Consider the following 26,129-nt stretch of genomic DNA (forward strand, 5'->3'; position numbering starts at 1 on the left):
AGGGCAAGGGAAGGCAGCGTGAGCGGAGGGCAAGGGAAGGCAGCGTGAGCGGAGGGCAAGGGAAGGCAGCGTGAGCGGAGGGCAAGGGAAGGCAGCGTGAGCGGAGGGCAAGGGAAGGCAGCGTGAGCGGAGGGCAAGGGAAGGCAGCGTGAGCGGAGGGCAAGGGAAGGCAGCGTGAGTGGAGGGTCCATCTGGACATAACCACTGGCAAGATATGTATGGAGAAAACCACCATCCAGACACTTGCAGAGATAACCACTGTTTGGGTATAACCACTGTGCAGATATGTCCGGAGACTGAGAGGGATGTAAGGAGGGTGTCGCACCTTATAAGGAGGGGGTGGAGCAGAGATGGGACAAAGACAGAGAGGGGTGGGGGTAGGGGAGTTAGCAGAGAGAGGACAGTATATTATGCTTTATTAACAATACACAGACACACACTTATCGTGTGACAGGTAGAAAAAAATTGGTCTAATTTATAAACCTCGTTAATACAGCAAACAGCTCGGAAATCGGGTGTTATCAAATATATATATATATATATATATATATATATATATATATATATATATATATATATATATATATATATATATATATATTCTTGAAACTCACAAAGAGAAACCATAAAACCTTTGTAAAGAATAGCCGATTCATATAGAAGAAGTGAAAGAGACATAAAATGTCATAGCCCCCGTTGTTTTATTAATGTTGTTGTACGGAGTTAAAAGGCCAGCCCATATTTATGTACAACTAAAATGGCCACCACTCTACCAGTTGGCCATCTTTGATCAAATCACAAAATAAAGTGAGGAACACGTGTATGCCAGCATGAACTGTGCTTGTGCCAAGTTTGAACTAAATCGGACCGTGCATGTCTGAGAAATGGTTCGGGACACATTTATGAAACAAAATGGCCACCAGTCGGCGGCCTATTATGTCTTTATGACCTATTGTCAGGCCAGATCAGATCTGTGACTTGCGACAGGTATCAGGTAAACTGTACTAACCTGTTCCATGTTCGGGTTGTCGGCGACTAAACCGTCTCCCCCATCAGGTTTCCTGGTGAGGAGGATGTTTGGATATGGACACCCAGCAGGATTAAAAACAGAACCTGTCAAAGAGCAGAGGAGCTCCTTGTGAGCCAACGGCCATCCATATCTAGTGCCCAACTGTGTCTGTGGACGTCCTCCTGCAGTTGGGTCACTTCTTATTAGGAGGTTGGTGGCAGGATTTGCACTCCGGCCACCGGAAAACCCTTCATTCCACAAAACATTCTTGAAGCATAAAAACTCTGGAAACTTCGGAGGGCAGCTCACCGGATGACAGGACCTTTGGGACCCCCAATCTTTGATGACAGGAGGGAAACCACGAGGTAACATTCCCGGGTCAGATTGCGGGAGAGTGTGTCGGAGTGGTGCTGAGGTGTCATCCACCAGATGGCGGTCTCCTTGGGTTAACCTGAGGCGGTCCCTTCGGGTGGGTTCCTGGAATGTCCTATCCCGAAGAGAGGGTGATCACCTGTCTCTTATCATATGAGCTCAAGTGTTTTAACATCGGTATTGCAGCACTCTGAGGTTCGGATACCGGATAGTGGTGAGATCATGGCGGGTGGTTACACCCACTATTGGTCTGGTCGTTCTGATGGTTACCATTCCCAAGGAGTTGCTGTCGCTGTGTCCAATAAGCTGACTCCAATGACAATTTCGGTAACACCGGTCAATGAGTGTATTATGAGACTAGGGATTCGTCACTCCTGAGGTGTCATTTCCCTGGTCTCTGTTTATGCTCCGACTGAGGCGAGTGATCTCACCGTGAAGGATGCATTCTACGCAACGCTCGAGTCTGTGGTTGATCAGTGCCCCAGGCGAGATAAACTTCCAGTCTTGGGGGATTTCAATGCATCGACTGGAACTGATAGGAATGGTTATGAGACATGTGTTGGTCCCCATGAGTCAGGAACTGTGAACCTGAATAGCACTAAGTTCCTTGACTTTGCAAGAAGTCATGGACTGAGGGTGGCCAGTTCATGGTTTCAGCGTCCACAAGCTCATCGCTGGGCTTGGTATTCCAACGCTGGTGGTGTGGCAAAGGCGATTGACCATGTGCTCGTTTGCGGTCGCTGGAGGATGATCCAGAACTGTAGGGTCTACTGGAGTGCTCAGTTCCTCAATACTGACCACTGGCTTGTTGTAGGAAGTCTTAAGTTGCACCTTAAATCCAGGAAAATGGTACCATCCCAGCCGAGGATCAATGTTGGCAAGCTCAAGGATGAGAGTGTAGCTGAGGAGTTTGCGAACAAGATGTGTGGAGATTTGGGGGGTCTGGGTGCTTTGTGAGATCCTGAAGAGTTGTGGAGTGCCTTCAAGACCACTGTCCTTGATGTTGCCGGTGGATGTCTTGGAACTCACTGGAGGGTGAAGAAGAATTTTGTCTCCCAAGGGACACTGGATACCATTGACCAGAGTCTCAGGGCCAGGCTGAATGGAGCTGAGCTGTTCAGTGAGTTGAGGCAGAAAACTGTACCCTTGCTAAGGGTGGACAAGGAGGCCCTATGTGCAAGGAATCTGTGAGGGGGTAGAGTATCACCTTTGGTCAAGTGATTCTCGTCCTGCTTACAGGGGAATTTGCCCATTGCGTTCATCCAAGCCCATCCCCCGGTGTACTGCAGTTAGAGCAGAGGGTGGTGGCCTCTTGACAGAGGAGTCCGAAAGCCCGCTGGGCCGGTTACTTTGAGCGGTTGTCCTCGGCTGATCCACCAGCTGTCGAGTTGGGTGTCGGGGGTGTTAAAATCACTGTTGCTGACCCTCCAATCAACTGCAGTCCACCTTTGTTTGTGGAAACACAGGCTGCAGTGAACCGGTTGAAATGGGGTAAAGCTCCAGGGATCTGTGGCATCAATGCTGAACTTCTCAAGGCTGAAATGCTGCACTCGTGTCGTTGCATGCAGTTCTGTGCTCTGCCTGGAACACAGGCATCATCCCGACTGACTGGAAGAGGGGCCTTGTTGTCCCCATCTGGAAAGGGAAGGGTGATCGCCAAGACTGCAACAACTACTGAGGGGTGACGCTGCTCTCAGTGACGGGCAAGGTCCTTGTTCGTATAATTATTGTAAGGGTTCGCCACCATCTGCTTGAGCACCAGCGTCCAGAGCAGTCAGGCTTTACACCAAAGAGGTCAACGATTGACCGTATCCTTGATCTTCGGGTCCTCACTGAACGGAGACGAGAGTTTCGGCAGGGGCTGCTTGCTGCCGATGTTTATCTCAGTGAATCGGGATGCCCTCTGGAGGATTCTTGGTCTTCGTGGGGTGCCACCAAAACTGATAGATCTGATGTCTGAACTCTACTCTGGTACCGAGAGTGCTGTGAGATGTGGTGGTACCATCTCTGACTTATTTTCAGTTGTTGATGGAGTTTGTCAGGGGGTGTGTACTTGCCCCCACACTTTTCAGCACTTGTATGGACTGGATTCTGGGAGGATGTCGGGGAGATCAAGCTGTGGTGCATCCTTTCGGAATGCAAGATCTCTGACCTTGATTTTGCAGATGATGGAGCCATCTTTGCGGAGACTTTAGATATCCTTTTGGGGGCCCTCAATGTGCTGAATGAGGAGTTGGAGCCGCTGGGATTACCGGTTTCCTGGGTCAAAACTAAGATCCAGGCTTTCAATGACATCCTGTCTGTGCCTGTTTGTGGTGAGGATGTTGAGGTCGTTGAGAGATTCACTTACCTTGGCAGTGATATTCATGTCGCTGCTGGCTGTGAGTCAGAGATCAACAGAGTCTGGGCCTGGCCTGGGGAGTCATGGATTCAATGGATCATGGGGTGTGGCGCTGGCGCTGCCGGTGCCTGTGCGGTAGGACGGAAGTCTGAGCCTTCAGGTCCTTGGTGCTTCCAATCTTGATCTGTGGATGTGAGACTTGAACTATGACCAGGGATCTGAGATGGAGACTTAATTCCTTTGGTACCAGGTCTCTTTGGAGAATCCTTGGCTATCGCTTGTTGGACTTTGCGTCCAACGAGCGGTTGCTGAGAGAGACTCAAATGAGACTTGTTACCTGCATAGTCCGTGAGCGACAGCTGCGGCTGTATGGACATGTGGCTCGTTTTCCTGACTCTGATCCTGCTCAACAGATTCTATCAGCGAGGGTGTCTCGTGAGTGGAGGAGGCCAATGGGCCGACCACATGCCTCATGGTTGCAGCAGGTTGATCGGCATCTCAAGGAGATGTGGATGGGCCATCATGTGCCTGGGGATGGCCAGACGGAGGGCCCTGGAGTACCGATGGAAAGTGGTCGCAGCGACGCGCTGCTCTGTCGCATGTTCCTATACCTGACCTGATTCTTTATGTGTGTGCCAAATTTTACAAGATGCATATCCGAGAAATGGTTGAGGACATGTTCTGCGTCGGGTGTTTTTTCAACTAAAATGTCCACCAGTCGGCCACCTTGAAATTGATATCGAAAAAGAATGACGTGCATATGTAAGCCGTCATTCATTATCTGTGTGCCGAGTTTTAACATCGGTAAATGCATATCCGAGTGATGGTTGAGCACATGTTCAAACTCGGTGTTTTTTCCAATTAAAATGGCTGCCAGTCGGCCATCTTTGATCGGAATGCGAAACAAAATGATGTGCATATGCATCCTCTGAAGTGTTGTCTTTTTGCCAAGTATGAATAAAATTGGTCCATACATGTGCAATATATGGTTGCGTACACGCACGCACAGACACGAAAATCGAGACCAAATCCATAAGCCCCCGTTTCGGACTTGGTCCAATGGTGGCTAATAACCGATTCTTTGGAAACAGTCACGAGGACAAAGGAAAACATGATCGCTCGTACGCTGCTGAGGTTAAAAGTTGAAACCTCAACCACCCATCATGATCATGAGATATGGGATGAAACTTTGCCACCAAGGTGCCTGGACCAAGCATGCAGGCATGCACACACACACACACACACACACCTGTGGAGAGAGTACCACGTACCTCTACCCTGCAGCAACTGCTGACCATACATCCCGATCGGGACATGAACTGTTCCGCTATCTATTGTAGTAGTGTTGGCTGCTTGGCTCAAGCACTCCAATTAAATGGTTGATAAGGAACGGCTGGCTTGGCAAGCGAAAGCAAGCTGATTGGTTATGGCGCATACCCGCAAAAAACTAAACATCGCCCGTTTCTTAACATTTTCAGATTTCATTCCAGATTTTGAGTTTAGTCTATCCGATTCTCCAAACTCAAATTACATTTCGATTCTACACATTAATTAGTCCGTAAGAGTAGATCGTGGAAAGTCGCATCGTATAATTAATGATATCACTGCAAGCTCCGAATTTGAAACCTATCGTACTTACAGAACCGATGTATGCAGCGATTCTTAGCTCTGATGAACAGGTGTTTGATAATTAAATCTGAGAGAGGAAAGTGAAAAAAAAACATTTTGAGCACTTTATCGATAATTAATATACCGTTGCGGCCTGTTCCAGCTCAAGGCATTGTTGAGCAGGCCGAACAAAATGGCGATTTAAAGACCCCTGCGACAGAGAGCGAAGTTACCGAGGACTTGTGCGCCTTCAGATCCCGTGATGAGCAAGGTGGCCGAGGATGCGCCTGATAAAGGATATAATTAAATACGACCGTTAATTACCTTCGAAAGGGGTGTTTTAATTAACACAAACACCCCCATTTTCACTCATGCATTCCCTTAGAGTATTCTTAGTATGCATGCAAAGTTTCAAAGTGATAGGTTTTATGGTTTTGGAGTTATGGAAGAGATGCACACACACACACACACATTATTTATTATTATTATTATTATTGTTATTATTCTTATAATCATAGATGTGTGACATGATCGTTCTTTGGTGGCAAGGCCGGTAGGAAAGTGAAGCTACATTACGAGTTTGCATTTACCTTCATTGGGTGCACTCGGTAAAATTAACCATTTGATTTTGTGTTGTTTGTCATAATTTGCCGGTGTTTGATTGGTGCTTCTGTTGCATTGCTTGAAGGTACTATGCCAGGATCTGACGGAGTTTCCCAGTCCAGACCTCTCTGGCTTTGCTGAGAGAGGAGACCGTGTCGCCATGGCTCGGGTTCTCCAGCTCATTCTGGGTTGTGCCATCAGTTGCCAGCACAAGCACAGTGTGTTGCATTGCTTTCTTTCACTTCATCCTTCTTCCTCACCACACACAAACAAGGCATTTGATGCAATTTTAATTTGAAAAATGCACACTTTTATTTAATAGAATCATAAGCATGGCAATTTTGTTTTTTATTACTGTGCAGTGGGATGCATTAACAAGATTTGAGGTGACGATGGTGGTGGACATCCGTGTTTGTGTTGACTATCTTTTTGTTAAACTTCGTAAATTTTAGAGAGTTTGTGAATTGATTGTGTGCGTGTGTACAGTGTATATTCAGCGAATTATGCTGTTGGAAGAGTCTGTGCAGCACGTTGTGATGGCCACCATTCAGGAAGTAAGCAATTGGCTCTTTTGTGTCCCTCTTTTGATACATGTCATCACCCTCATAACAAAAGTGCCGAAGTCATTTTTTCCAGTTTTTGAGATTTTCTGCCTAAATCATCCATATCCATGACGGAATCATAGCGAGTAACAAGATTTGTGTTTCATTTAGCTTCCATTAACAACTCTGTGCACAAGAAATAGTGAATAAATATTCGATGATGAAGAATTGCTGCAGTTTTTTGTGTTTTTCTCAAAACTGCAAAAAAAAAAAAAAATGACTTAGGCACTTTTGTTATGAGGGTAACGATATGAGACATGACCCTCAAGCTTTCACTCTAATGGATCGTCCATTCTTTTCCTCCAGTTGATAACAAAAGAAGTTCCTACAGCAACAGGGGATGGCTATGCTGACTTGGAGAGACAGGTATTACAACCTCCCCCTAATTCCCCATCTTTCATCCCACCCCTAATCCCCCCCCCAAAAAAAACTCTCCTCGTACCCCTATTCCCCCATCCATAATCCGGCCTATAATCCTCCATCCATCATTTCTGCCCATAATCCCCAATCCCTCATCCTGCCCCCAAATCTTCCATTCACTCATTCTGCCCCTAATCTCCCTTAATGTAAAGAATACAAAATATGAGGTGGTTATTGTAGGGATTATTGCATTCCATTGCCTTGCATTGAAGGTAAGAGAACAGAGATCGAAACATGGATTTTGAAGGGAAGACCCAAACAACACATACATTGTACCGTTCAGCAAAAAATGGTGTATTTGTTGTTACGAGAAACATCCACTTTCTACGGGAGTGGCCAGGGGTGGGGAGGGGCGGTCGTGTGTTTTATGGCCTTCTACCGTAATTATACATTTTCCCACACTATGATGTGTGAAAATAATGCTTTCGACTCGGCCGGGGGATTGAGGACGATGAGCGTTTGGGGGGTGGGGGGTTATAATCCTTGCAATTACTATTGGTGATATTATTTTGTAATAATGGTGATGTATTATTATGCTGCTGTCTTTATTGCTGATGTACCATTCTGAACGGAAAAAATGTCCTCCGAAGATGAAATGCTTGATGTCCTGCTTCTTCCCCACATGATGTACGAGAAGCAGCGTGTTAATATTATTATTATTATTATTATTATTATTATTATTATTATTATTATTATGCCATTATCATTATTGGGCCCCTACCAGTTTCAATAGAGGGGACTATAAGTTTGCTCTACGTCCGTCCGTCCGTCCATCTATCTGTCCCACCTGTGGTTTTTCAGACTTTTTTTTTTTCTTTTTCCCGTACCCTTTAACTTATGCAACTGAAACTTGGTACATGACTTTATGATTACAAGTTTCAGGGCGTTTCATCAATTTTTCAGAGTTATGTCTTTTTCGGCTTAGAAAATATCACATCAGGAGAGCAATTTTTCCTCTTGTTAGTTTTATTATGTACAGCCTTGGAAACCCCCTCCCCCCCCCACGATAAGCTATTTACCTTAAGGCGTTTGTCTAAGGAAGAAGAACTCTTTCATGAGGGGGATATTAGTCCTTTACCGGTTTAATCCAGCAGCCAACTAGCTAAACCTGGAAGTTGAGTATATACAATGTTTTTGGGTTGATTTGGGTCACCGAGTCCATAAATAATAAGAATCTGCTTGATGACACCCTGTCACCTTTGGGCATTTTTCTAATTTACATAAAACCAAGATGGCGGCAAGTGTTCTATTGAATATACTATAATTAAGATATCTCTGCTTCTAGAAGGGATAATAAAACAATCTAAAATGTTTTAACGGGGCTTTAAGACATTAGGAACCCAATGGAATAACTTTTATTATGATTTGACAACTCCTTCATTTGCAGGCTAGCTTCCGTGACACAATAGACATCAAGACGTTACTATCGTATGAGCTATCCCCAGTGCCTACATCGATGTTCAACGACTCAGGTGACATGAGAACGGGAAAGGCTAAGGCACAGTTGAAGAAGCGACTACAAGTTGAGATGTCATCAAGAATCGTATTACCCAAAGTCAAATGTAGGGTGCTCGATGGTTCAGCTGTCCTCTAGGTGATACACGGGCCAGCGAATGGGACAGTCCGCGACTTTGTTGTGAACTTTAAACAGTACATCCAACATAAACTTACTTCTAGCGATGTCTATCTCGTGTTCGACAGGTACCAGGATTTCATTACCAAGAGTACGACCAGATGCAATAGAACAACAGAAGCAAGCAGAGTACATCGACTGGCTCTAGATACACCTCTACCCCCACAGAAAGTTGTCCTGACAGTGTCAGAAAATAAATCGCAGCTGATGGAAATTATCTGTGAACAGCTGACCAGAGACACTACCTTCCATCGAGACTACACAATGACTCACAAATTTGTCATCACTCGCAGTAATAACACACCTGTTGAAATAAGTTATGTGGGAGTGGTGATCCACCAGGAAGACATGTCTACATCTCATGAAGAGGCAGACTGCATCATTGTTCAACAAGCAGTAACAGTTGCGACTGAATGCCAAGTAGGCGTGTCAGTGATTGCAGATGACACCGACGTCTTCATCCTTCTGCTTCACCACTACTTTGAGTGACAGTTAACCAGTCACATGATCATGGAATCGCCGATTCATGGTAGAATGGTTGTTGACATACAAGCTACTGTTAAACAACAGCAGAACATAGTAGATGGACTGTTGTCTATGCACGCCCTATTTGGTTGTGATACATGTGCATGCTATTTCGGTATTGGTAAAGTCACGGTACTGAAAGTACTGCGAGAAGACTACTCCTTGTCACTTTTGGGTGACATTCATGCATTGTTACCAGATATAACAAGACAGGCATCCAAGTTTGTGGCCACATGCTATGGACACAAGGACTGTAGCAGTATGTCTGAGGCAAGGAAGAAGTCATGGGCCACAAAGGTTGGAAAGGGCACCACAGCCATACCAAAGCTGAAGTCTCTACCTCTCACAACAGAAGCGTTTCTGGAAAATGTCAAACGGGCACACCTGTAGGCAGCTGTGTGGAAACACGCTTTGGATCGAGACCCTCCCTCGCTAGATCTAACAGAACATGGATACGTTCGTGACGACAGTTCCAAGACTATGTTGCCTAAATCGAGACATGAAGATGTGTCCCTTGCTCCACAAGAGATTCTGAAACTGATTCGCTGCTCTTGTGAAAGTGAAAGACCTTGCAAATCAGGAAGATGTGGATGTGTGAGCGGTAAACTACCGTGCACTGTATTTTGCGGATGTCATGCTGAAGACTGTCATAACGAACTGAGTAAATGTGATGTAGCCTCTGATGCAGATGACGACGATGACAATTAGACATAAAGGTATTCATGTCAACACAGACAAATGAGAGGAACATCATGTTGATAATTGTGTACAATGTCATGTACTATAAACTCTAATATCGCAGTAGTTAAAGGAGAAGAAATGTGAACGATTTCTTTATGCGCCATGGCTTGCTCAGCATAGACACTACTAGAACATTATGACTTTTCAGTCACTTTATTTTATATAATGGATATCTGAAATTAGTTTACTTTATGACCCTGGTGTCTGTCAGCTTAAATATATTCTAACGTATACGTCAATGACAAACTACTAATATTATATTGAAGGTGTTCAATGATAGTGTCACCATTTATATCAATCAAGCATGTCATTCAAAAGAACAGCAAAATGTTAACAGATTGACAACAGCCATATTGGAATATGCAAATGAAGCCAATATATTTAAATTGTAATAGAAGATGTATTTCATGGGACCTCTATTTTTTTCAAAACACTAAAACAAATCATTTAAAATGTATCCAAAATTGTATCCAGAACGTGGTGACATAAAACCGGTCTCCCGAGAGGTTTGACGGCGGGCATCTTGGATTTATGCAAATGAAGGAGTTGGCAAATCATAATAAAAGTTATTCCATTGGGTTCCTAATGTCTTAAAGCCCCGTTAAAACATTTTAGATTGTTTTAAAATCCCTTTTAGAAACGGAGATATCTTAATTATAGTATATTCAATGGAACACTTAGCCTGGTGTGTTGGCACAGTGGTTAGGGCAGCGGCTTGGGATCCAAAAGGTCCTGAGTTCAAGCCCCGTTGGGCCACTGAATTAATACACCAGGGGGTTGACTCAGCCTGTCATCCTTCCGAGGTCGGCGAAATGAGTACCAGTGTACTGGGCCGGTGTATACCCCTGTTAAAATAGGTGTACCATATCCCTGTGTGTCGTAAGAGGCGACCAGGGTTGCGTCAGGAAGGGCATCCGGCGTAAAACATGTGCCAAATCACTATGCGGATCGGATGATCCGCTGTGGCGACCCCTAACGGGAGCAGCCGAAAGGAGAAGAAGAAGATTCAATGGAACACTTGCGGCCATCTTGGTTTTATGCAAATTAGAAAAAATGCCCAACGGTGATGGTGTCATCAAGCGGATTGTTAATATTTATGGTCTCAGTGACCCAAATCGATCAAAAAACATTGTATATACTCTACTTCCAGGTATACCCCTAAAATCCCATTTGGCTGCCAGACTAGTTTCACTGGAGGCGAATATAGATTTCCATCTGTCCCATCTTTGGTTTTCATACGTTTTTCCCATACCTTTTATTCTATTCAACTGAAACTTGGTATATGGCTTTATTATGATAAGTTACAGACTTTCATGGAGTTTCATCAATTTTTCAGTGATGCGCTTATCACATATGATACATAGATCAGTGTTCAGCTGCCCTGACTCCACCCTGCTGCTTTCACTAAGCTGGATATATAACTGGAGCGCACCCTGCAAATTGTGATCAATAGGTGGCGAGTGGTGCCAGCGACCACCATCTTGGAATACCCCAGAAGTTGGTCAGTCAGCAAAGTTCTGCAACTGGTCCAGAATGGCATCAGCCCACATGTCCTAAAAACCTGCTCTGCTGCTCTTGCTCACCCTTTCTCTGTTCTGTTCACCCTCTGATTGACTCAAGGTCATCTGCCATCTGCTTGGAAATCAGCAAACATTACCGCTCTGCACTAAAAGGTGCAAAAACACATCCCTGCAACGACCAATCAGCATGGTCATGCAATCCATCATCGCTTCCGTCATCAACTCTTCCTCTTCTCCCATGGCTTTATTTCCAGTCATCATTTTCGATGAGGACCAGGTCACTCTACCCTGGACATCCTGCTTCTGCTTTCCCAACAATAGATGGAGATCCTCAATTCCAAACATGAGATCAGAGCCATCTCCCGAGACATATCATGAGCTTTCGATGTGGTCTGGCAGATCCTGCACTGCTCACCAAACTCTCTCTTCTTATGGTATCCAAGGCAATCTCCACTCATGGCTCGTGGACTTCCTCTCCTGTTGCAGTCAATGCGTGTCTCTTAATGGAGTTCTCTCATCCCCTCTTCTCGTCAAGGCTGGAGTTCCTCAAGGCAATGTTTTTTGCGCTGTGGCTTTTCTGGTTTTCATCAATGATCTCAGACACTCCAGAAAATCCTCTTTATCTCTTTGCTGATGACTCCACCCTCTGTCGTACCATCTCTCATCCCTCAGATCGGCAAGCAGCAGCCTCTTCACCCTCTGCAGACCTGGATAAAATCATAAGCTGATGAAACACTTGGAATATGTCTTTCAATCCTGACACATCTCACTCACCATGTCTCTCTGAAAGGACCATTTGGATCCCCCCTCCCCCCAATCTACTTTCTCAACAATCCCCTTGAAGAAGTGCTTTCATTCAAGTTTTTGGGCTTCACTATCTGCCACAATCTTTCCTGCGAAAGCCACATCTTCAACCTGGCCTCCAAAGCCAGTCGCCGACTGGGCATCCGGCGACGTGCAAAGTCTTTCCTTGGCACACCTGAGCTTCCAACCACTTACAAAGCTTTCAACCATAGCCTCATGGAGTACTGCTCTCCCCTCTGGGCTGGTGCTCCTGCCTCTCACCTTTCTCGACTTCACGCTGTGGAAACCAAGGCATTTAGGATCATTAGTATCTCCCACGAAGAAGCTGAGTCTTTGGGTCTCTCATTCTCTCATTCGCAGGTCGGTGATCTTTCTGTCTTCTACTGTCGCCTCTCCAGTCCCTCCCCCTGCTCTGTCTGTGATCTGTTCCCCCCCTCTATTTCCTCCGGGCGCTCAAGGTCCGCCAAAACCCTCTTTCTGGTGAAGCTGCCAAAATCAAGAATCACTGCTCACCTTCACTCTTTCATTCCTTTTTTTTTTCCTGCCTCTGGAACAAACTTCCACATTATTTTCAATCTCATTCTTCCTTCCAGGTCTTCAAAACTTCCAGGCTGTTCACCACCATCTCATATCTTCCCCCAACAAAAATCTTGATCTTTTCTACCCCTGTTAATTCACCCCAAACCAACCTCCTTCAAATTCGCTGTTTTCCTTCTAGTGGGGCAGATAACAGCAATTTTTGAGAGGAATCGTGCAAATGATGATACAAGCATCAAATTTGCCACATTTGTTCTCCAGTACAGGGGATTCTAATGAAATCTGCCTGATTGGCCATTTGAAAATCCAAGATGGCGGCCATTTTTGCTTCTAACTGGGCTGAGACTTCTAGGACTCTGTCATATGATATGCTGAGCCCATTCTCATGGAGCATGTCAATGAGTTGTCTCTTCCTCGTCTTGGCAAACACATCCAGGCCAACGTAGACTGCAAAAGGTGTCTCACGGTCCTTAGAATGCCTGTGGACATCCGTTCCTTCCTTGTACTTGGTAAAGCAGTTTTACTGCAGGAGCTATGATATAGAAAGGTCAGATTTCAATGCTCCATGCTGGAGTTGGGACTTGATGTCTGCGCCATGTTCGACCATGCATACAAATTGCAGAAGTGATGGTGGTACAGCCTGTTCTCGGTCTGTTTCGTGAAACGTGCTGCTGAAATGCGACTTTTGATGGAGCATGTCTCATCTTATTATCCCAGCAGCTTTCGCTAGATGGATCGCTTCACCGTAGTTGGATGCTTGTGTGAGGATTGAGCCTACATCATTCTCAAAAGCCAGCAGAACATCTCGTCCTTGGCGATGAGCTTGCAGCTTGGGGATGTGAAAAAGCAGCTGGTCCTTAGTCGAGTAGGATGAACATCAGGCGATTCAACACCAAGCTGCTCCAGCCTCTGCTTGTAAATCATGGTCATATCAGCAAGCCTGAAAATGGGTGGATCTGTACTATCACTGGCAGTTTTCATCTCACTAATGTTGGTGACCAGTTCGGAGAAAGCAATTGGATATGCTTCCTTCCAGTGCTCCTGTGCTTCCTCTTGCTCCTGCGCCTTCAGGTAGTCTCGTTCTCGGTTATACAGTGCCACCAAGCAGGCAGGGTGATATTTCAGTTCTTGTGCTACGACATCTCCTACACTCAGTTTGGCAAGGAGTTTTCTATCACTGAGTTTTTGCACATTTATTTATTCTCTTATTCAATTTCATTGTCATTGCTTCTCAATTAGCTCACCCCCTTGGGTTTCGCAAAGAAAACATTCTTGTGTTTTGGGTTCTTGGACCTTTCGTGGGATCATACTTCTACTGTCCTCATCACTAGCACCTGCAGGGATTGATCTTTTTTCAGCGCTGTGTAACTTTGTGTTGTTAAATAGAAGCCTGCAACTCTCATGATATCGTGCCTTGTTTTGTCTCAAGGTTTCCTCTATCCCACCACCTTCGTCAAGTCTTGCAGGGTCAAGCTTGATTGGTAGTGCATTGAGTGAGTGAAACAGAGGAATATTCCTTGCCAAGTTCATATACCCATCATATCTTCTTTTGGCAGGATTGGCCTGGGGGGACTTTAGATCTTCTTTCTTAACCTCCTGACATAGGCAACACTTGGTCCAGACGGTGTTCCATGATTTACCAGTAGAACTCGCGTCCATGGCCAGTATGACGTTCAGGGTCGAGGGTTTATCCTTTTACCACCCTGTACATGTATAATGGACACTTTCCTGTATGGGATACAACTAGGTTTTGCATTTGCCCTACACCTAGTCCGATAGTTCATCCAGTGTCATAAGTCCCATTCGATCTGTACACCATCCAGCTCACTAAAACCCCGTTATCCTTGGCTCGGCTCTCCCGCGCTGGCACGTCCTGTCGATTCAGGTGCGGCTGCCCAACTGATCCGGGGTTGATTAGGCAACATTTGGGACACGAGTAAGTTGTTGCAGTGTGATGCCAACATACAATTCCTACTTAGCTGACACTGAACCCCATGCTGAGTTTCACAGCAGTGACGTCACCAATCTACCTTGGTAGAGCCCGACAATCACTCCTTCAAGAAATTCTTACTTGGCGATGAACTGGAAGTGTTGATTAAAGGACTGGTAAGTGGCCTGTATTCAATCAGCACATCTGTTTCATCAACTTTGTGCACTTCAAAAATTTGGAGCTAGATGTACTCCATCACACGCAGAGACCTTCTGTGTGCTACCCTCATCTAGTTTAGCCCACGAGCCAACGCGGTTTACCAGGGTGTGGCCGATGCCGTGCACTAGCAACTTCTTGGAGCCATAGATGAGAGTTGGGCCAGTGATGAGGACCAGTGCCAGTAGTCCATCCAAGGGATGTGGCTGACTGCTGAAATAAAGGTACTACCTCTAACACTACACCCCTACACCCCATGCATAAGTAGCTACAACTACATACATGTTAAGTCATGCAAATGTATAAAAATCAGAAAAAGTGTGTCAGGGGGCTTGAAAAACAGGAAAATCCACTCCAGCAGGCTTGAAAACATAGGTATCCACACTTGGACATGCAAATCGGACAACTACAAATACTTCTAAGCAAAAAGTCAACTTTGGGAGGCTAACTTGGCGGCCATCTTGAAAAATGGCCGCCATCTTGGCCTTTCAAATGGCCAATCAGGCAGATTTGATCAGAAAGCCCTGCAGAACAGAAATGCCAAATTTGATGCTTGTATCATAATTTGCATGATTTTTAGCCGCGTCGCGTTGCAAACGCTGGCTCTAAGAGAGCTCCTTCTCCTTCTCCTTCTCCTTCTCCTTCTCGTCCTCGTCCTCGTCCTCGTCCTCGTCCTCGTCCTCGTCCTCGTCCTCGTCCTCGTCCTCGTCCTCGTCCTCGTCCTCGTCCTCGTCCTCGTCCTCCTCCTCCTCCTCCTCAAAACCTTTAGGACGCGGCTCTTGTTTTATACAGGATCCGGATTTCCTTTAGTACTAAACACCTGTACACATCCTCGCATTGAGGGTTCCTTTTGAGAGCGTCTATCATCAACTTTTCAATATATTCTGACATTTGCTTTAAAGTTTTGAAAAGTTCACGTTACTATTTAAAGATTATTCCATTTAATGTGTTGTAATTTCGTAAATACACTATTTTCTCGTCATGGAGGAGCCAACATGACGGGTCTCGCTATTGGCTCCATCAAGGCACGTGAGGAAATATCGGAAGTTGTTGTTATTGTTGTGATAAAAATGCGGATGTTTCGACTTTCTGTAATGAATCTTTCATCCAAAACAAGATCCTTCGAAATAGTCTTTCGGACAAATTATATTATTGAATTATTAATAATAATTCGCCAAACACGCGTTCTGCGCGAAGTTTCGAAAGTGAGGGTTCGTTCGGACATCAATATATCCAGTGTTCACAATGTGATTTATCGAATTTCTTTATATACAATGTTTCTTGTCACATTTTTAGCCGCGTCATGTTGCGAACGCTAGCTCTAAGAGAGCTCCACGTTGTTGTTGTTGTTGTTGTTGTTCTTCTAGTGAAGACAAAACCTTTATGATGCGGCTCTTGGACACATTTGTCCTTGTTCTACTATCGACTACACTATTCCTGAAAGTCTCTGTAGTGTCCATCTTGTTAACCACACATACCCTGCCCCCATCCCTCTCCCTTCCATACATCTCCCATTGTCTCTGTTCCCCACTATTTTGTGCTTCCCTCTCCTGCCCCTCATGTCTCCTGCCTTGTTATATGATTCTGTGTATTAGCTCTGACACGAGCCTCAACATAGTGTACAAAAAACAACAAAAGCTACACTGGTTTCAATCAAAAAGATGGTGTTCTGCTGTGATTTCAGCTGTAACTGGAAGTGTACTCGGTAGAGTGCAAACTTCCACCAAGCAATGCCTGATCCACGAGAACATGTCGGTCCCATTACATTTTTGAAATATCATGCCTTCAGTACGATACCATTTTTGGCCCGATCTCTCAATGGTGAAGAATCACTTTAGAAATTAAATAACTCTCGTATCCAGATCCGGATTCAGATCTTCACCAAAATCGAATAATTTCTTCATTGTCACACAACCAACGTGTTCACCAAGTTTCATCCGAATCCGTCCACAACTTTTTGAGATATCGTGCTACATATCATATTTTGCCCGATCTCTCAATGGTGAAGAATCACTTAAAAAATTATCAGATCCGAATCCAGATTTGTATCTTCACCAAAGTTGAATCAATTCTTCCTCGTCACACACCCAACTTGTCCACGAAATTTCATCCGGATCCGTCCACAACGTTTTGAGATATCCTGCACACAAACAAACAAATGAAATTACTCGTTGAGCAGGGAATTGCTGGAATAACTTTGTCATATCTCCATGATCTCTGAAAAAACAAAAACTTGGAAATCAGTTTGGTTCTTATAAGTCGATAGTCAGGTCAGGTCAGGTATGGGAGCATGTGCCAGAACAGCGCGTCGCTGCGTCCACTTTCCGCCGGTACTCCAGGGGCCTCCGTCTGGCCATCCCCCAGGCAGATGCCAGGCCCATCCCCATCTCCTTGAGATGATGGTCAACCTGCTGTAACCATGAGGCACGTGGTCGGCCCACTGGCCTCCTCCACTCATGAGACTCCCTCGCTGAGAGAATCTGGTGAGCAGGATCAGCGTCAGGAAAACGAGCCACATGTCCATACAGCCGCAGCTGACGCTCACGGACTATGCAGGTAACAAATCTCATCCGAGTCTCTCTCAGCAACCGCTCGTTGGACACAAAATCCGACCAGCGATAGCCAAGGATTCTCCGAAGAGACCTGGTACCAAAGGAATTAAGTCTCCGTCTCAGATCCTTGGTCAAAGTCCAAGTCTCGCACCCATAGAGCAAGACTGGAAGTACCAAGGACCTGAAGACTCGGACTTTCGTCCTCCCGCACAGGTACCGGCAGCGCCACACCCCATGATCCAGTGAATCCATGACTCCCCAGGCCCGACCCAGACGTCTATTGACCTCCGGCTCACAACCTGCGGAGACATGAATATCACTGCCAAGGTAAGTGAATCTATCCACGACCTCAACATCCTCACCACAAACAGACACAGACAGGACAGCAGCATCCAAGATGTCACCGAAAGCCTGGATCTTTGTTTTGACCCAAGAAATCCGTAATCCCAACGGCTCCGACTCCTCATTCAGCACCTCGAGGGCCCCCAAGAGGATGTCTAAAGTCTCCGCAAAGATGACTGCATCATCTGCAAAATCAAGGTCCGAGATCTTGACATTGCCAAACGATGCACCGCAACTTGATCTCTCCGACATCCTCCCAAAAATCCAGTCCATACAAGTGCTGAAAAGTGTGGGGGCAAGTACACATCCCTGACGAACTCCAGTAACAACTGGAAATAAGTCAGAGGCGGTACCACCACACTTCACAGCACTCTCAGTACCAGAGTAGAGTTCAGACATCAGATCGATCAGTTTCGGTGGCACCCCACGAAGACCAAGAATCCTCCAGAGGACATCCCGATTCACTGAATCGAACGCTTTACAGAGATCAACATAGGCTGCAAGCAGCCCCTGCCGAAACTCTCGTCTGCGTTCGGTGAGTACACGAAGTGCAAGGATACGGTCAATCGTTGACCTCTTTGGTGTAAAGCCTGACTGCTCTGGACGCTGGTGCTCAAGCAGATGGTGGCGAACCCTATCAAGAATTATCCGAGCAAAGACCTTGCCCGGCACTGAGAGCAGCGTCACCCCTTGGTAGTTGTTGCAGTCTTGGCGATCACCCTTCCCTTTCCAGAGAGGGACAACAAGGCCCCTCTTCCAGTCAGTTGGGATGATGCCTGTGTTCCAGGCAGAGCACAAAACTGCATGCAACGACGCGAGTGCAGCATTTCCACCAGCCTTGAGAAGTTCGGCATGGATGCCACAGATCCCTGGAGCTTTGCCCCGTTTCAACTGGTTCACCGCAGCCCGTGTTTCCACAAGCGATGGTGGACCACAGTTGATTCGAGGGTCAGCAACAGGGATTGTAACACCCTTGACGTCCAACTCGACAGCTGGGGGATCAGCCTGGTACAACCGCTCGAAGTAACCGGCCCAGCGGGCCTTCACTTCAGACTCCTCTGTCAAGAGCCTACCACTCTCTGCTCGAACTGCAGTGCTCCGAGGGATGGGCTTGGATGAACGTAATGCGCGAATTCCCTGTAAGCGGGACGAGAATCACCTGTCCACAGGTGATGCTCTACCCCCTCACAGATTCCTCGCACATAGGCCTCCTTGTCCACCCTCAGTGCACGTACAGTTTTACGCCTCAGCTCCCTGAACAGCTCAGCTCTGCCATTCAGCCTGGCCCTGCGACTCTGGTCAATGGTATCCAGTGTCCCTTGAGAGACAAAATTCTTCTTTGCCCTGCGGTGAACTCCAAGGCATCCACCGGCAACATCAAGGACGGTGGTCTTGAAGGTGTTCCACAACTCTTCAGGACCCCCAAAGCACCCAGACCCCCCAAGTGTCCACTCAGCCTGTTCGCAAACTCCTCAGCTACTCTCTCATCCCTGAGCTTGGCAACATCCAGCCTAGGCTGGGATGGTACCATTCTCCAGGATTTAAGGTGCAGCTTTAGAGTTGCTACAACAAGCCTGTGGTCAGTATTGAGGAACTGAGCACTCCGGTAGACCCTGCAGTTCTGGATCATCCTCCAGCGACCGTCAATGAGGACATGGTCAATCTCCTTTGCCACACCGCCAGCGTTGGAATACCAAGTCCAGCGATGAGCTTGCGGGCGCTGAAACCATGAACCAGCCACCCTAAGTCCATGACTTCTTGCAAAGTCAAGGAACTTAGTGCTATTCTGGTTCATAGTTCCTCACCCATGGGGACCAACACACACCTCATAACCATCCCTATCAGTTCCAGTCGATGCATTGAAATCCCCCAAGACTAGAAGTGTATCTCGTCTGGGGCACTGATCAACCACAGACTCGAGTGTGGCGTAGAATGTGTCCTTCACGGTAACATCACTCAACTCAGTCGGAGCATAAATAGAGACCAGGGAAATGACACCTAAGGAGTGGCGAATCCTTAATCTCATAATACGCTCGTTGACCGGTGTTACCTCAATTATCATTGGGGTCAGCTTATTCGACACAGCTACAGAAACTCCTTGGGTATGGTAACCATCAGAGCGACCAGACCAATAGTAGGTGTAACCACCCACCATTATCTCGCCGCAATCCGGTCTCCGAACCTCAGAGAGAGCTGCAACCCCGATGTCCAAACGCTTGAGCTCAGATGATAACAGAGACAGGTGATCATCCTCTCTTAGGGATAGGACATTCCAGGCACCCACCCGAAGGGACCGCCTCAGGTTAACCCAAGGAGACCGCCGTCTGGTGGACGACACCTCAGCACCACTCTGACACACTCTCCCGCAATCTGACCCAGGGATGTTACCCCGTGGTTTCCCTCCTATCAAAGATTGGGGGTCCCGAAGGCTTTGCCCCAATCCCATCATCCGGTGAGCTGCCCTGCGAAGGGAAGCTGCACAGGAGGTACTCCCACGGAGTGGGTTTTCAGATTTTTTTGCGTTTTTGCGTTTTGCGGAATGAAGCGTTTTACGGTGGCTGGAGTGCAAATCCTGCCACCAACCTCCTAATAAGAAGTAACCCAACTGCAGGAGGACGTCCGCAGACACAGTTGGGCACTAGATATGGATGGCCGTTGGCTCACAAGGAGCTCCTCCGCCCTTTGACAGGTTTTGTTTTTAATCCTGCTGGGTGTCCATATCCAAACACCCTCCTCACCAGAAAACCTGGTGGGGGAGACGGTTTAGTCGCCGACAACCCGACCATGGAACAGGTTAGTACAGGTTTACATGGTACCTGTAGCAGGTCACAGATCGAACCTGACCTGACGAAATATCCTGCACACAAACAAACAAATGAAATTACTCGTTGAGCAGGGAATTGCCGGAATAACTTTGTCATATCTCCATGATCTCTGAAAAAACAAAAACTTGGAAATCAGTTTGGTTCTTATAAGTCGATAGTGCTCCTGTTTAATGAGTTATAGCACTTAGTTTGGTAGTGATCATAACTTGGAAGTCAATCGGACTTGAAATGGCGTTTTTATCCCAATTTGACAGTTTTGACCCAACCCCCCCCTGACATTCGACCCCCCGACCGCGAAGAAGGGTGTTGGTGTGACACCGAATGAGACATATGGTTGGATGCAGAATTGGAAGATGCACATTTTGGATTTGGTTTGAAGTCGATACGACCATTTTAGCGGACGTGATTGCGAAAATAAGGATTTCGGTTTTTCGGTGACCTTTGACCGAGATTCACCAAAAACGACAAGTGTCTAAGTTGGACCATGGCCAACGTCTGTACCCAGTTTGGTCATGATCGCTGAAACCGTGTGGCTGCTACAGGGGAAACAAACCCACAAACAAACAGACAGACACACACAGAATGACACACACAACCGACCAACATAATTGCCGAAATCCAAAGGATTCCGACAATTAACAAACAAAAAGGGGTGAAAACATAACCTCCTTCACCTTTGGTGGCGGAGGTAAAAACAGGCATTCCCATGAGTTGAAAGTGACAAAAAGCATCATTTTTCACAAGTAAGGGAATTTTGTTTTGCACCAGCAAATACCACCTGTCTCTTTGCTGATGGGAATGCTAAGAGAAACGGCAGAGAGATTGGAAGGGGGAGGGATGGAGAGGGAGAGGGAGAGGGAGAGGGAGAGGGAGAGGGAGAGGGAGACTGAGACGGAGACGGACACACAGACTGACAGCAAATAAGACCAAAGATTACCTTGCCGTGTGTAAACCCTCTGGGGATCTTTGACTCGTTGAGGGTTCAACATGGCCATCACTTCCGTGCCTCAACACAGAGTGCCATTTCCTGTGTGTTTTGTATTTTTTTCCGGCGATGGCCCTGCTTCACATAAACCATTGCATGGCAAAGGTTCTATCGGCTTGAACTGTGTCGTCCTCAACCAGTTAGTACGGACAACCGACTGAAGTTCAACACAATGACTGGGAGATCACAGAATACTGACTGACTGGGAGGGGAGAATACAGTCATTGCTGCTGTGTTTGCTCTCGTCTTCCTTCTTGATGTTGTGGAGTTTTTGCTGCTCTGCATTTTTGTTATTTCTTGTTTTTTCGGGGTTTTTTGTCATCTTTGTGTACTTCTATCTTCCTGTCCTTCTGCCTTTCTTCTTTGTTGTCTTTTTTCATTCTTCTCCTTCTCCTTCTCCTTCTCCTTCTCCTTCTCCTTCTCCTTCTCCTTCTCCTTCTCCTTCTCCTTTTTTCACATCACATTTTATCAGTGTTTGACACTGATTTATTTATTTTTATTTTTATTTTTAATTTTTTTCTCCTTGTCGAGCTTCAGGATAGACAATGGTGCATATTTTTTCCACGTGGAGCCAAGATGAAAAGGTTTTTTTTGCTAATCACATTAATATTATGCTATTATCATTATTGTTATTACCCTTGCCGAAGGAGAGGGTATTATGTTTGGGTGCGTTTAGCTGTCTGTCTGTCTGTCTTTGTGTGTCCGCACAGAACTTTTGCATTTTCCTCAGCAACCGCTTGTTGAATTGAGACAATTTTCACCATTTGTGCGACATACTACTCATGTCGAATGTTTCAATGATAAATGTGACGTCATAGGTCACGTGGTATGGCAGCCATGTTGGAAAAATGGGAAAACTTTGAAAAACCACACCAATGAAAAAAAATGTAAACTTGGCACATGGCAAGTACTCCTCATGGGGAATTGGTGTGATTTTTGTTTTTTTTTTATGACGTTATAGGTGCCTTCATCATGACGTCATAATTGCATATGTAGAACGCTACATCTGATCGGTATGAAAAATATTGAGGGTCATTTATGGATAAAATGGTCCACAGAAAATTAATTGATGGCGTCAATGGTCACGTGGTTCGGCAGCAATATTGTTAAAAAAAAAAAAAACTTCTCTGAAGTGGCTGAACAGATGGAGGCGAAACTTTACACGTATGACTGCCTATCCATGAAGAACAAAAGGTTCACACGTATGACGTCGTAGGTCACATGGTTTGGCAGCCATATTGGATTTACCTTAAAACCTATAAACAAAAATGTTCTCCAGAACAGCTGGAAAAATCGAGGGGAAGCTTCACACAAATGTTCCCCAAGCTGTGGGTGTACAAGTTTGTAAAGGAATAATTTATTGATAGGTCACATGGTTTGGCAGCCATGTTGGATTGAAGAAAATATTAAATAACGTTTTCTCTGGAACCACTTAATCAATCGACGTGAAACTTCACGTTTATGATCTAGTAATGATGGGGAATACTTTTTTTATTTCAAATTGATCGGACACATTGACTGGCAGGCATAATTATTTAATTTTTTGATATGGGTTCCTTTTGGTTTTTTGTTTTTTTATTACATAACACACAAGTACACAAACGCCACACAAAATACACCACGCAAAAGAAGTTGTGGTGAGGGTCTGCAATCTCTGGTTGCTCTTTTTCTTGTTACTTATTATGTTATTGGAAGCTGCCTTGGCAAAACGCCACGATGAGCTATCTTAACGCAGATATACACCTCAACATGGATTTCGCCCAAGATGGAAAACCCCCTTCGGGAGGGGCTGGGGGGGGTAAATTAAGTCGTCATAACCTCTATCGTGTGAACCTTAGTCTTCCTGTCAAGTTTGTTTGAGATTGGATGCGTTACAATCTAATGTATTGCATTAAAAAATACACACACGCACACCAAAGATCAGGCATTGTGTGGTGGAGGTATGTGCTCTGCTGAGTGCCCTTCTAGTTTTAATTGTTTTTCTTCTTTTTGTTTTCTTCCCTTTAACAGTTAAAATCTGCTTTGGATGAGCTTGAGGAAGTGATGTCCACAAGAGATGAATTTGCCCAGAGATGCCACACGTTGGATGCCCAAGTAATAATGCCAGGTTTACCTGGAATGGAAGGCGGGAAAAACAATCTCGAATGTCGGAAGTGGTGTTTGTTTTTATATAAAGTTCATTGGTATGATATCAATAGGGATATTGGGATCAATTGGAGGCTGTCAGACACTCGTGCACCCACCCACATGCACACGTTGCTGAGCTCTTTTTTTTCTTTCTTTTTAATTTCAAAATGTGCATGACGATTTCTCTGTTAATGAACTGTTACCATGTTCTATTTACTGATTTACCTTGTTTGTTGCTCTCGTTTATTTATTTTACAATGGCAGGTAGCAGCGCTTCAGGAAGAACGTAGTAGCTTACTGGCCGAGAACCAGCAGTTGCTGGAGCGTCTAAACCAATCGGAAAGCTCCGAACTAACATCCACCCCCCTGGATCGACGTTGCTCCCAACTGCAGCTGCAGGTTGAACAGCTGCAAGAGGAGATGTATAGGTATATGATTTGTTACTTTGTTCCCCGTTTGCTGTGCTTGCACAACTTGACAGCGGTGCATAGCTTATATGTTGTCCTCTGCGATGTGTGCGTCTCTCGATCCACATTGACAGGCTTGAGGCCACAAAGGAGGAGCTGAGAGTGAAAGGGGAGAGGCAGGAGAGGGAGCGTGTGGAGCTGTCCCTGCGCCTCGAGGAGCTCGCTGAGAGAGCTGCCGAGACGCAGAGTCTGCGAGACGAGCTCGACGTGCTCAGGTTTTTCTCTTCGTTTAAATTTCTCACATTTAAAATTTCTCCGATTTATTTAATATCAGTTCTTCGCAAGTGTCATTTTGGCCACATGAACCTGAAGGTTTTCTTGGAGACTTGAGTTCTACCTGGCTATTATATCTGTACTATTATGTACATTTGCATGTCTTTTATGAAATTCAGACATACCGCAGACAAAGCGAACCGTCTGGAGGCGACTGTGGACGGTTATCGGCGTCGCCTTGAGGAGCTCGGAGAATTACGTAGACAGGTCATTGATCTCCCCTCACCTCTCATACCCACCACACCTGCCTCTCTGTCTTTTTTTTTTCTTCTTTACTCTTACATCACCTTCCACACATCTTGTTCTTACATACGTCCTTCAGCATGGGATCACAATACAGTATTGTAAAAATTTAATTAATATTTTAATGTACCCACTTGTGGGCTCATTGAGCACTAATCTCTGTACACATCATTGGACGTTTGCACTTTGGTTCATTGGAATGAGCTTACAAGCTGGAGAATCTGAAATGGAGACAAGTTTGAATGATGTGAAGCCCATATGCAACTGTCTTTTCACACCCTCGCATTGCACATTCTCTCCGCTCTCCCTTTATTTCCCCTTACCAGGTACGGCTGCTTGAGGAAAGGGAGGCAGAGAGAGAGAAGCAGGCTCAGGCTGCCGGCGATGAGGTTCGGAAAGCCGTGTCTGCTCGAACGACGGCCGACACGCTGCGTAGAGAAGTGCGTGTACTTACCATGTACACGAGTGGAGGTTTCTTGCATATGCTACAGGATGGAAGAGCATAACCGTCTTGTCTTTAATACGTCTCACGGAACGGTGCCTAAAAAGTCATGTGATTAGTTGATGGTCGATGCGGTTAATAATAATGGCTTGATTGCAGAAAGTTAATGATTTATGTGGATAGTTGATAAAAGGAGCAATTAAATCACATAAAATAACTTCTAATGGAGTGTTTCTGCTGGAAATTCAAGGTAACGTGAATAATTGTGTTGCGTTAAATGACCTTTTCCCACTTGATGTTCTGGATGTTTACATTATCTCTCTTACCATGAATTAACCCAGCTATTAGAGTGGCAAGAGCGAGGAGCGGAACTTGAGGTTCGGTTGCAGCAAGCAGAGCAGAAATTGAAGGTGGAAGCAGAACAACGGAAAACCCTTGAGAAAGAGAAAGAGGTTTGAAAAGATGATAAGCGTTGATTGTATGCAAGGGGATGGACGAGGTTAGACACGCTCTCCTTTTTGTCAGTGCATGTATAGAAAAGCAGATGCCATGTGCTGCGGTGCCTTCTGGTGTGGGGTTGGTGAGCAGGATAAGGGAAGAGTAACAATGTCGAATTTCATGTTTCCCTTTATTTTGGTTGTTAATACGTGAATCGTTGTTCCCAGCGGTTACTCAAGGAGAGGCATTTATTAAAGGAACTTGCCGATGACCTCCGCTGCTCCCTGGCTCAGCAAAGGACTCTGGGTAAGAATTTCATGTGACATGTCCTCTCCTTTTTCTCTTGTGTTCACGTTCGCTCATGCATTGAATAGTAAAACTCGACTTTGATTCTCAAGCTTCTTCTCTTACACAGATCCATCAAGTTCTGCAGGAAGTCATGAACACTCCTTGGACTCCGAGGCAGACGATACTCTCAGGTATTGTTTACGGCTCTCCGTTGATGTTTTTTGCAGGGTAAGGTCAGGTCAGGTATGGGAGCATGCACCAGAGCAGCGCATCGCTGCGTTCACTT

General features: G+C 45.7%; 1 protein-coding gene across 5 annotated transcripts in view; it reads left to right on the plus strand.

Moving 5' to 3' along the window:
• Positions 1-26,129, plus strand: part of LOC147011298 (protein Hook homolog 3-like) — a 77,806-nt gene that overhangs the window by 5,470 nt on the left and 46,207 nt on the right. For all 5 annotated transcript variants that reach the window (XM_085855964.1, XM_085855966.1, XM_085855962.1 and 2 more), the window contains exons 5-15: positions 6,019-6,151; positions 6,420-6,487; positions 6,842-6,901; positions 23,576-23,659; positions 23,957-24,120; positions 24,234-24,374; positions 24,552-24,639; positions 25,002-25,115; positions 25,459-25,569; positions 25,783-25,861; positions 25,971-26,034. In XM_085855964.1, the coding sequence (XP_085712090.1) occupies positions 6,019-6,151; positions 6,420-6,487; positions 6,842-6,901; positions 23,576-23,659; positions 23,957-24,120; positions 24,234-24,374; positions 24,552-24,639; positions 25,002-25,115; positions 25,459-25,569; positions 25,783-25,861; positions 25,971-26,034 (1,106 nt within the window). The remainder of the gene's footprint in view (positions 1-6,018; positions 6,152-6,419; positions 6,488-6,841; positions 6,902-23,575; positions 23,660-23,956; positions 24,121-24,233; positions 24,375-24,551; positions 24,640-25,001; positions 25,116-25,458; positions 25,570-25,782; positions 25,862-25,970; positions 26,035-26,129) is intronic.

Source organism: Eptatretus burgeri, chromosome 15, assembly GCF_056783735.1.
Source record: "Eptatretus burgeri isolate ZD-2024b chromosome 15, Ebu_testis_v1, whole genome shotgun sequence".
In the NCBI taxonomy this organism is placed as follows: domain Eukaryota; kingdom Metazoa; phylum Chordata; class Myxini; order Myxiniformes; family Myxinidae; genus Eptatretus; species Eptatretus burgeri.